Source organism: Crocodylus siamensis, chromosome 1, assembly GCF_052110815.1.
Source record: "Crocodylus siamensis isolate JL-2025a chromosome 1, ASM5211081v1, whole genome shotgun sequence".
NCBI classification, from domain to species: domain Eukaryota; kingdom Metazoa; phylum Chordata; order Crocodylia; family Crocodylidae; genus Crocodylus; species Crocodylus siamensis.
The window spans coordinates 366088642-366101379 of record NC_143395.1 but is presented as its reverse complement, the minus strand read 5'-3'; the positions used below and the strand labels follow the sequence as shown (position 1 = coordinate 366101379).

General features: G+C 40.5%; 1 protein-coding gene across 3 annotated transcripts in view; it reads right to left on the bottom strand.

Annotated features, from left to right (window-relative positions):
- Positions 1-46: 46 nt before the first annotated feature.
- RB1 (RB transcriptional corepressor 1) overlaps positions 47-12738 on the bottom strand; it is a 119212-nt gene continuing 106520 nt past the window's right edge. For all 3 annotated transcript variants that reach the window (XM_090025951.1, XM_090025960.1, XM_090025967.1), the window contains 6 exons: positions 11414-11527; positions 11144-11310; positions 10127-10157; positions 9612-9754; positions 8172-8221; positions 47-2133 (listed from right to left, as the gene is read on the bottom strand). In XM_090025951.1, the coding sequence (XP_089882077.1) occupies positions 2060-2133; positions 8172-8221; positions 9612-9754; positions 10127-10157; positions 11144-11310; positions 11414-11527 (579 nt within the window). In that variant the 3' untranslated portion in view covers positions 47-2059. The remainder of the gene's footprint in view (positions 2134-8171; positions 8222-9611; positions 9755-10126; positions 10158-11143; positions 11311-11413; positions 11528-12738) is intronic.

The following is a 12738-nucleotide window of genomic DNA, read 5'->3' as shown; positions in this document are numbered from 1 at the left end:
AACTGTAGCTCTCTGCCTAATGAAACAAAAACAGAGGTAACCAGGACAATTTTTTAAAAGCCATTTTATTTATCCTGAAAGGAGTGAAACTGATTAGTTGTACAAAATAGTATCATACACATAATGTAAAAGTTTTGGTCTGTCTGAACAAAGAAAAAATACACTGTCATAGTAAAGAAATGATAGCCTGTCTAGATACACCACTGCAACATAGTACTTCTTGCAGTTCTCTAGCCAGCAAGTATTAAAATTACCAACTGCTACTATGAAGCTTAAAGTCAGTGTACCTCACTTTCACGTAACATATTCTGCCTGTAAAGGAAGTAAGAAAAAGAAACATTCTTCTAATACTTCTGCATGTTTTTTAGTAGCACGGCTGAAAGCATGTGCTTAAAACTCAGGGCAACTACATTTTATATCAAAATGTACCTATTCCCAAAATCAACGTATTGTTGTGGTGTTTAAAACTGCTCGACTAATAGAATTAGTGACACAAATTGATCTTCAGGAGGAAAACAAAAAACTTAAGTACTACAATTAAGTACCTTCTATTTTCTAAATAAGTTACCTATACAAGAGGTTTTAAAACATGGTTGTGTAATAAAACAGCTTTTTTTCCTACTATAGCTGCTTAAAAATCAAGCAGTTGCATAAAACTAAGTCTTCATTAAAAAAAAGAATGGATAATTTTGAGGAAGGCAGTCATCAATTTTTTTCTTTTTTTAAGACTGCTGTAAGGAAAGTCATGCCTTTGATAAATGGCTTTTCTACAGTCCCTTTGTACTGGCAACAACCCTGCCAACAGAACAGGTCATTTAAGAATAGAATTGGGGGGAGGTGTTCCGATTCGCCCAAGCAATTCATAAATAGCCTTAAAAGTTGTACCTCTTATGACTAAAGACAACTTAACCAGGTTTCCAAACCAAGTCCTTGATGACAGGCTTGATCTAAATATGGATCTGGCTCCACCACAAATCCCACTGAGCTCAATAGTGGCTACAGGTGCATAGCACCTTCACAAATCTGACATTTTTACATGAGAGGCCAACTGGAGGCACTGAGGTTTATGTTATTAAAACTATGGATCTGTTTTCATTTCTTAGCACATCCAATTTTGCTAAATCAGGGCAACGAGTATTTTAAAGCTCACAGCAAGAACCTCCCACTGGAGCTTTCCATGTATTAGGTACTGGCAATTCATGTATATTTCTTGATTTTTGAGGATCCAGAAAGATTAGAAAGTACACTTTTGAGTATTTTATACCTGGGGTAAAAGTACCTGTTCCATGAACAGATTTACCCCCTCCTGGTAATGCACACTCAGTAAAGTCCAACCTGACTATAGTGGATAACCAAGAGCACACCTTCTGACCCAAAACTGAGGACAGGTGGGAGTGGGGTAGTAGTTGGAAGTGGCAAGCATCTGAGGTACAGATCATCTATTTCAGTAGTATCGCTACAGGATGATTTCACTTTTCACTTTGCTTTGTTGTACTTACAATAAGGACTTAATCCTGCAAACAGTTATGACTACCTGTATAGTTAAATAAACTAACTTTGCTTGGTATTTATATACAGAGTCAGAAAGCTTTGCAGTACCTGGCCCCCAATTCTCAAAATATGCAAAACAGTGCATCAAATTCCAATACTAAAATGAAACCTAATGAACAAAAAAATTAGTGCATTTCAAATCATTCTATCTAACTTCAAACATCTTTATTTTAGAAGGGATTAATTGAAGTAGATTGAATTGGCATTAAACCAACAACGTTGCAACAGGAAGCTGGGAAACTTTTCCAAGCTTGCTGATGTAAAAAAATCCTCAAAAAATATAAATAAACTCAGTGGCTTATGTTGTGGACATGCTACATATAGGACAAAGTATTGGGAAAAACAGTTAAACGTAAAAAAAAAAAACAAAAAAAAAAAACGCCAACTTTTGAAACTGGAGCAGGTAATTAAAAAGAAAGCTACTAAAAACCAAACTAAACGATGGTAGCTGGAAAACAAAGACCAATGAAAGAGGTGTGCAGTGCTGCACAGGGACCTGAGAAGATGCTCACTTTTCTTCACTGGCTGAGGTATCAGTTCCATTGTTCAGTTTTTGCTTTTGCATTCTCGTTCGAGTAGATGCTAGAGAAAAAAAAAAAAAAAAAGAGAGATACCTTCACTTTACCACCCTTTGGAACAAAGCAACGTGTGCCAGTCATTTCAAAGAACGTAAGAGTTGCACACCAAATTTCACTTTCAAACTGCTCGTTTTTTTAACTAAGCAACTAGCTCCTCATTTGAACCTACATGCTTCATTGTGATTTATTTAGTAACCTGCCTTGGTATTTATTTTACAGCCTCAAAGGATAATTGCTTTCTGTCTACTTACATTAGCTCTCATGACTACAGAACCAAAACATTTCTATTCCTTACTACTGAGGCCTGTCCACTGAACGCTATGCATGGCTTGGGTTCTTTACTTGCACACGGGCAACTAATACCATCAGTCAGTGAAGAACATCATACCACAGCAAAATTATCACCATACTAGGGCAGCCATTCCTAATCTGTGCAACTAGTACATTTTCTTAATAATTTTTTATTTAAGCAAATGGAGAAACAAAACTCCAACACTAGGGTTATACACAAGAACTACATGAGGTTGGAGTTGTATATTTCCTTTATAAATATATAACAATTATGATGATATGCAACAGTTATAACATCATCTTTACCATTGATATAATGTTAATACTTGTTAAAATTCAAACAATCTGACTAGAGACACTGGCTTACTAGTTGATGACTATGTATTAGCTGGAACTACCTTCACCTCTCTATATGTTAAGAAAATAAGAAATAAAGCATATCTAAATTACCTTTAGCCTAATTAATACATCTGCAACACTGTTTTGGTGCCTGTATATTGTTGTATACATTCTTGCCCTAAAATATCTTTACTACAGCCTCCATTCCCCCTCCATTATTTATCCAGTTCAATTTCCTTCCCCCTTGGCTTCCCAAACAATCTGAAGCAGGAGACCCTGAGCTGCAACTTAACCCCCCACAGGCCACCATTGGACAGCCCCGTGATAATCTAAAAATGACAGTACTTGTACCAAGAGGTGGTTGCCCATGTTAGTCTGAAGTCAGGCAGAAGGCAAGGGAGGCTGGCACCTCAGACTAACTTGTTCAGAAACTCAGAGTTTCTGGCTGATGTCTTCATGATTCATTAACTGTCTTCGTGACTCTTCTAATCTCTCAGTACTCCACAGGTAATAACCATCCTTTTTCCCTTCTGAATAATCTTGTTGTTTTACAAGATTAGGCTATCTGTTCAGCTAAACTTCCCTCGTTCTAAAGCTGCTTCTAGTAACTGCTCTTTTGCTCCTTGTTTTATAGCCCTCCTGCACTCCCTGAAGTGCCTGTTTTTCTGTACATATGGGGTTAATACATGCCATTCTTTTATCTGGTATTTGGCTTATGCTGCACTTGCTTCTTCCCTAGACTTGAGGAATGGCACGTGATTTGCAAGTTATTTAAGTTTCTCTACTGAGGAAGAGTGTTCCCTCCCTGGGCTTACGGGAATACATCAATAGCTGTTCAGTTTCCCATTGATTTGACAAGACTGTTGCCACAGAATGGCATGAGGGTGCTGCCACAGGTCACCTTTAAACCATTCTCAACCTGTGGAACATCAGGCAGTATTAAAGTCAGGACACTTTCAGAGCAGTCACAATGTTCAGACTTGTTTTCACACTTTCAGAGCAGTTGATGTTCATCCTGAGGGTGCCCTTGAAGCATTTCCTCTGGCCCCCACGTTCATTTGTCCTTGGCTGAGTTGGGAGTGCAACAGTTGTTTTGTACATCAGGAGGACAGGAGGGTGATCCAGGCAGATCTTGATAGGCTTGTGAAATGGGCAGATGAGAACCTGATGGTGTTCAACACCAAAAAATGTAAGGTTCTCCACACCTTGGAAGGAAGGAAAAACCTGCAGCATGCTTATAGGCCCAGCAATGCTACACTGGCTAGCACTATGGAAGAAGAGGACTTGGGGGTCATCAGTGACCACAAGATGAACATGAGCCTGCAATGCGATGCTGCAGCTAGTAAAGCGACCAAAACGCTGGCTTGCATCCACAGATGCTTCTCAAGTAAATCCCGGGATATCGTTCTCCCCTTGTACTCGGCCTTGGTGAGGCCGCAGCTGGAGTACTGCGTCCAGTTTTGGGCTCCACAATTCAAAAAGGATGTGGAGAAGCTTGAGAGAGTCCAGAGGAGTGCTACGTGCATGATCAGAGGTCAGGAAAACAGACCTTACGACAACAGGCTGAGAGCCATGGGACTCTTTAGCCTGGAAAAGCGCAGGCTCGGGTGACCTGATGGCCACCTATAAGTTTATCAGGGGTGACCACCAATATCTGGGGGAACATTTGTTCACCAGAGCGCCCCAAGGGATGACAGGGTCGAATGGTCATAAACTACTGTGAGACTGTTTCAGGCTGGACAGAAGGAAAAATTTCTTTACTGTTCAAGCCCCCAAGGTCTGGAACAGCTTCCCATCGGAGGTGGTTCAAGCACCTACATTGAACACCTTCAAGGGTAGATTGGATGCTTATCTTGCTTCAGGTGGGGGGCTGGATTCGATGATCTTCTGAGGTCCCTTCCAGCCCTAATGTCTATGAAATCTATGAAAGTATTTGAGCAAAAATCCTCACGCTTTGTCAAGGATTTTCTGGAGGTAGGGTTGGAGAAGGTATTCCAGGCTTTTCAGGTGTTTCCTGTACATCACCCAAGTTTCAGAGTCATAGAAAAGAGTGGGAGTTACCACAGCCTTATATAATAGGAGCTTGTCAAGTCCTAATGCCATGATCACTGAATGCACTATTTCACATTCTTACAAAGGCAGAGCGAGCACACCGGATCCTAAACTAGATCTGCTTGTCAATGTTGGCCACCTTTGAGAGATGGTCAAGGTATGTAAAGTGTTCAATGCTCTCCAGCTCCTGTCCGTCAATGAGGATCTTTGCTGGGGGAGTTAATTGGCCCGGAGCAGGCTGAAGTACCTTTGTCTTTCGGATGTTAACGGTCAGTTCCAGGCACTGATATGCTCAAGAGAAGTAGTTAAAGGTCGTTTGTAGGTCCTCCTCAGGATGTGCAATGACAGTACCAGTACCACTAGTACAGAGGCCAGTACCACCCCGTGGGCTGTAGAGCCTGGGAGGGTGGGAAGTTTGTCAGGGATAGAGGAGCTGGGAGCCATGAATCCCAGGATGCTGTATGACTACAAGTTGGCCACTTTATCACTGTGGAGTAGACTAACAATACCCTAACTTGAGCTAAAGAGAATGGCGCAACTTTAGCCTGAAGTGGCACAAATTTAAGGCGCTTAAGAGAATATTTAGCAGTTTAACACTCTTTCATACGTGGATGGCTCCCATTTAAGTAGCTTTAGAATGGTTTACAGGTAACCTAAAACACCAACATCAGGCAGGCTACTAAGCTCTGTGCTTTGGCCCATCTGATACTTCTGGTGGTGGTAATAGGAAGGCACTGAAGGGCAGAGTCTTCATTTAGTTCCTACAACAGTGTTTCTCAACCTTTTCAGGCTCAAGGCACCTCTCAAAAAGGCACCCCTCAGTTTTCACTCATTTTTTGACTACTGAAAAATGAAAGAGCAAGACTTTTCTGTTGCAAAATGCTCAAAACTGATCAGAATGTTTTTAATGCCATGGATTCTTCTTTAAAATTTCTGTATTTATCTTGTGAATCGTGTTTGCACATCTACTAGGGTCAATGTTGTGTGGCACCCCGATTTCAAATCATGGTCCTACAGGTTCCTGTCCAACCAGGGAGCCTGTTAATAGAAAAACTGTCATGGTCCTATGTGGGGAGAGGGTCTTCCACAGCTGGTTTTCCTTCAGGATTTCAACAACAGCTTGCTCCAGAGGTGTAGCCAGTAATGGATCCAGGATGGTTAAAGGGGGGTGAGATGACCGCAGAGAGAGATCATTGCACATGCCTCTAACAGCCGAGATCAGAACTCTCAGCAGCAAACTGGCAGCAAATGGATGTGCAACTGCACACCTCCCTGGGTCTGCCCCTGGGTGTAGCCAGAAAAAGAGACAGATCCATACTGGAATTTGAGGAGGAAAGAGAAGAACCAGATAAGACATTACTGGCAAAAGCTCAAAATGGCATTTAGCAAATTAAGACTGATGCTTTAATGTTTACTCTCTGGCTTACAATGAAGCAAAGGGTGGATGGGACTCTGAAATGAAGGACCCTCCTATTCATACCAATTAATGGAAGGGAAGCCAGCCTGCATACAGGGGTCAATGGGCACATCATTTGCAAAGGTTGCTTGGGTCATGAGCAGTGGTGTAACTAGAGCAGTGGAAATAGGGCAACTGCCCTGGGCATTGAATTGGTGGGGGAGGGGACAGGAGAAGCAGCTGCTGTTGGCAGCTGTGCAATCACAAATCATTTACTAACCAGAATTTGCTGCCCATGCTCCAGATACCCAGCTGCATCCCTACATTACTGGTAATGAGAAGGGTGTTCCTTTAAGAAAAATGCATCGTGGATTAGGGTTTTCTGTGTCATTTTGGGGACTGCTGGGGGTAAAGAGGAAAGGTGAGATGGCATTCAAAGATCATTCCCCCAGACAGCTTCTATACCAAACCCTTTATAGCATAGCGTATGAACTGCAGTTGTCCATGTGACAGCTTTCCCTACTGACCCAACAGCTAAAACCATGTCATGAGGGCTGTTGCAGAATACTGCATGTTAGGTTTCCAGCATGTACTTTACTTTAAATTGTGTATTTATATGCAAAACCAACACAGCTCCAAAACACCAGTGTGCAAGACTAATCTGTCAGACTGCAAGAACTGTTTAAGTGCCCACACATCATTTAATATTTACTGAAGTAAGCACATATATTTCTGTAATTCGCCTAGAAAGAGCAGATTCCGGTATATAGACAATTTCCAAATCAATGTAAATGTTGCATTTATCCACAAAAGAATTATGTTTGCCACTAGTAATCCATGCTTACATCTGAATAATTTAAGCATGACTAGATGCCCCTTTTCAGATTCAGAATTGAAGTATTCATGCAGATATCCTGTCTGTCCTAGGTCAGATTAATTCATGTTGTTATAGACAAGGTTGGAAGGTCTGAAAATGAAGTCAGCATTTATTCCACTGCCATCGGAGTGTAAGTCTTCCCCTTAAGTCTCACATCAAAATTCCAGAAATCTACCAGGACAGTTCTGTTGTGGGTCCAGGGCTATACATGTTCTGATCCTTACTTTTAAAAGTCTGCCAACTGAATGCAGCTCCTCATAATAAATTCATCTGACAGAGAATCCCATAATATATACCTCTTAATATTCCCTTCCAGTACAAAAAGAAATGATCTCGAGAGCCCCTCGCCAAATCAGTAACAATATTTATTTCAAAAGCTTCAATCTAATTGCAACATTTAAGAGAAATGTATCACATTCATTTGCTGCTTTACACACAATGTTTTACATGACGTGCATGCCACTTCACATTCTAGAAGGTGACTTCATATGGTATGAAGCCACCAAAAAAGTAAAACAAACGTACCAACTACTATATTTACTTGGATACTAGCACACAAACCTGTCCCCTGAAACTTAGTCCTCCAAAATTGGGGTGCATCTTAAGGGGAAAGCTGATTTCTACATTGGAATTAAAACATGGAAGACACTGGACTAGCTGGCAGTGGCTGTTTCTCTCCTGGCCAGCATGCAGCAGAGGCAAGTCAACTATTCGGCATTAGAGCTTGAGCTTTAACTCTCACAGCCACCACCAAAACAGCAAGTAGCTTTTGCCTGAGAACCCAAAAGCTGCCACCAATTCAGCAGCGGCTGTTAATAGTGTTAAAAATCTAGCTTTGGCCTGAGCAGCCAGCCAGTGGATGGTGAGTGAACTGAAAAGCAGACACTACCCTTGCTCCATATAGTCAGTTTTCAGCCATGTTTGGAAAATGTTTTTCTTCTTCTGCCTTCCCAAGACAAGGTACTTGTCTTATTTGAGTGTGTGACATGTGAGAAAAAATAGTAATTCCTGAAGTTGATGAAAATGTCAGAGTAAAAGGACTGTCTATAATCTTTTCTATATTTTTATTAAAGTTGACAGTACTTACTCATTTCTGCAAGCTTTTGTTGGAACTTGGACTCTCCTGGTAGATGTTTGCTGCACATAGAAAACATGTTATTGAAGCATTCTTTTTATTTTTGTCTAATCAATCTAACAAAGACTAGTTAATTTACATCAGGGCTCTCACCTAACCTTAGCTAGCTTTCTTCTTATAAAGATGCAAGCCCAGGCCTGAGCTCTGATTCTGCAGGCAGGAGCAAGCAGGGAGTGCATCATGCCTGGGCCCCAGCCCTGCACTGTCACTGCATCAAGATCGCAGGGTCACCATGAAGACTGACTAGGAGCCATGTGGGCAGGGCGTGCAGCTGGGCAGGGATCTGCCTCCAGGGATCCTGGGGTGGTGACAGTATGGGGCCAGGGCAAGACCCACAACCTGCTTCCTGTATGCCTTTGCACGCTAGTTGCAGGGACATGGGGCAGCTATCGCGGCTCTGCCCCAACCCCAGCCCAGTGCTGTCACTGCCCCAAGATCCTGAGGTCTCCCCAGCCCCACCTATTGATCTCACTCCCAGCTGCAGCCCAATCCCAACCATATATACTGCCCGCATGAGTCCCACCCCTGGTGGTAGTTGCAGCGCAGACAGGCCAGGGTGCCCAGGCAGCAAGGCTGGGTCCAGCAGTGGCAACCAAAGGAGCTGCCACAGTCTGGCCACAGGCCAGATCCACCATTTTGCCTACTGCTAATCTATACTCTCTTCCAGACAAATGGCATGGGAACGTACTAGGAGTCACTGAGCCACTATTTCCCCTATACTTAAAGTAACAAAAAATTAAGAATTAATGATGCCAGCCAGCATGCAGATAGATGTTTCCCCTTTTTTAAGATTTAATAAGCATCCCTTTGTCCTAGAAACCTATATGTCTGTGGTACAAAACTACAAATGAGGCCATTACTAGACTGATTTACTCTAATGAGATCTGCAGTTGTCACAGGCAAGCAGTGTCAGACCCCATATTCAGACACTATGTTCTTTTGTGGGAAGACTGCAATAGATGACTTAAATCACTATCTGTAGTCTTGTTAGTTCTTTGAAAAAAATAAGAGGAAAATGGATCTTTCCAGGAATGGAGACATTTTAAATACTGGGGTAACAAAGAGAAAACGATCTGGATTCTCCAACAATTTGGCTCCTGAGGTATACAGAAGTAAATTAAGATCCCCCCCCAGTAAGGGCCAAAATCAAATGAATTTTCCTGTTTTGTTTTATTGTACACTGCTTCATTTCATTTTTTATACCATTATATACTATGTTTTGCTTTAATTTAGTATAAACTGGCAGAATAGATAATCTTATGCATGTTTTAGCAAAAATTATAATTATGTATTATATTTATTGCTCATTTTATTGTATTGTTTTGGCAAAAACTATAAATAAACTACTACTACTACATGTAATTTCAGGACCCAGTTCTTAGCTTGTTGTACCTTCCATCTGCTTCATCTTGTCCCTCTGTGTCAAAGCGAAGTCTTTTCAGTGGCTTTGGAGCACTGCTTACTTCTGCACTGCGTTTCAGCTGACGGTCACTGTTACCCACCATCTGGTTTATTTTTTGAAACTTCTCTGAAGTCTGGGATTACAAGACAACCATAAAAACAACATTCCTGGTTAACTCTGATGTAAACTGCACTCTCCAGACTACCAGCCAAAAAATTAATTTCAGGTTTTAGGAACTCTTTTGAAGTCTTCCCCAAATACCCATAAGAAAATACAGAAGCTTTTTAAAAGTCAGTGTATGTGAGAGAAGTTAGCAAAGTGCCACTGCAATGTTCATGTTTACAAATTACAACAAACACACTAAGATGAAGCAAGGACACAGGCCAGTTTTACAAGTTAAGAAGATGTACATGCTTTCTATAGTTATTTTTATATTAAAAAAAACTTGACAGTAGTAAACAAAACATGGCTACGTCACTTCAAAACTATTAGAGAACAAACTTACCCCAAACGTTTCACCAATTGACACCAAGATTCTGCCAGAACAAACGAAAAGAGGAAAAATCTTTAAGATTAGGCCTTATTTAGCAGTGAAGAGATGGAAGCATTCACAATCTAGCATGAAAATTATTAAACAGCCCATGCCTTCAAGAGACTAGCACATTAACTGAAGAACACACTCTCTCTCTCAACATGTTAAGCATATAAAGAGAGCAATACATTCATCACCAATGATATAAACCTCCTCTTAAAATGTACATTTTTAGAAAGGACTGAAAAGAGCTGGATGGACCAACAGAGCCATCTTGAAAGACAGAGAAGAGAAATTGTGGCATCAAAAGAAACAGAGACCCATTTAGTTTGTCCCTAATTTTGACAGGAACACCCTTTTTCAGTAGATGTGCCCCAGACATATTCTCCCTTTGATCATTACCTGCAGATGTTTGCTAATAAAATCAAAGCAGGAATTCAACCTAAAACATACAAATATCATTGTAATTTTTTCAGTGTCCATACCCATTTAACCTGTGCCAAACCTCCTTACAAGGGAGACATGATGCTGCTCACTAGGTGCCTGCTTCAGATAACAAGTTATTTCAGAAACAAATATATGTAAATAAAAAAAAAAGATTCCTAATCATACACTCTGAAACTGGACAGATAAAATCACCCCCATTAAGAACCCTGAACTACTGGATGAAAATTAGGTCTTTTACACATACTACATACCCTAAGAAGTGAGCAGCTTAACAGGTAGTGTTTGACAGTGAACGACAAATCAAATGAGGTGCATCTAAGAGATTGTTTTGATTCATACTCAACACTTCTTCAAACGGCGTGCCAACAAAAATATGCTAGGCTCAATCCGTGAATCAAGGTTATAATATAGGGCTCGAACTCTGAACCAGAAGACAGACACTGATTTGTAAGACAGACAAATCACACTGAATGATTACCTGATTTGCTTGTATTAAATATGTGAATGTTATTCTCAATTGCTCAAAGAATGTTTGTGACCAACCTGGATCCTGGTGTCATTTTTGCGGGTGACAGCAGCCCCTCAGAGGGTTTGTAGGGACTCTTCAAGGGTGAGATGTAGATGTTATTTCCAGCAGGGACTCGGAGGGGGGAATTAGAAAACGTGTAAGGGCTTCGAGGAATATGTGGGATAGGGGATAAGGTAGGAGGCTGTAACAAAAGAAATTGGATATTTAATAGTAGCAATAAGACTTTTTTTGTCAATTTGGCTAAATGATTCACTTTAACTACAAGTAGAGATCAACTGACTTACCCTATTGGAGGCATACTGCAATATATTTGTTTTCAATTTCTGCATAAACACTAAATTGTAGAAGACTATAATGGAGTCATATTGTCCTTCCCTGATCAGAACACGCTTGAAAGTCTACACAAGGGGGGGAAAAAAACCATACTGAGAAAAAAACAAATCCCTGAAATTATTTTACAGTCCATCCCATCACAGCACATGACATACATTAATGTATTAATGGCCAAACTTTTAAAGAGGTTGCGTCTTGTGTACTAGCTGTTAATGGCACTGTTTAAGTCTTGCTTGTACTCAAGTTTTACACAGATTCAAGGACAGCAGCAAAAAATCTGATTTAGTCAAACCTGTGGAATCCTTTAGTGTAGGTACAATTATATTCTTATAAGAATTGCAACCGCAGAGGGGATGGCACCAACAGTTTTCTTTATTTATCAGATTAATTATTCAGATTTATCAGGCTTTTCAATTTATCAGATTAAGGATTGGTGCAAGAACTGAGTGTGGACTAATCCTTAAAACTTGCTGAGTCTAGGTTGAGAACCACTGATCTAAGGTAATTAGGTGGACTGATGCTTTGACTATAAATGAGTTTTTACAAATAAAATAATCTGCTATGCATCTGTATTTTGAATATTTTAGAACAAATAAAAGTATCTTTGCTGTCTACCCAGTCTTGTTTTATAGGATTCCCTTCAGTTGCTCAAGTAAGGTTCTCAAATGTATATAATGAAAGATTCACCTCAGGCTTCTGCTTCTGCTGGTTCCTGACTAGCTGTTCAGGCAAATTTAACTGTATTTCTATTCTGTCATTTTCTTATGCATTACTGATGGACAAGCCAAATGTTGTTTCCTTTACTCAAGCCAGTAATCAACTGAATTATTTTCAGAAGTCAGAAGAGTCAGGTATGACCAGTGAACAGGTACAAGGTATGTACTGAAAACAAATAGGTTTTGAATATAGATGAAGTGCAGAAATCACTAATCGTTGCAACAGTTAATGCAACAATCAGCACTTAGACCTGTGTTGTCAGATGAGCACTGACAGCATCAGGTCACCTGCAGGCAGGCAATTTCTCTACAAAATAATGCAATCTAGTTGGAACATGGGTGAGGAATCCAGATTGTTCTTTTTATCATAGTCCTGTCAGGTACTCACAGTCTATCTTGAGCAAGTCACTTCTCCTGTGCCTGTTACCACTTTGAAAGTACAACATACCACATGAGTACTTCTTAATCATCACATACAACAACTACAGCAAAAGACTACTAAAGTTCCACTCAGATAATCTAGTGGTTGCATTTCCTAACATATCAACCATGTCTAAGCA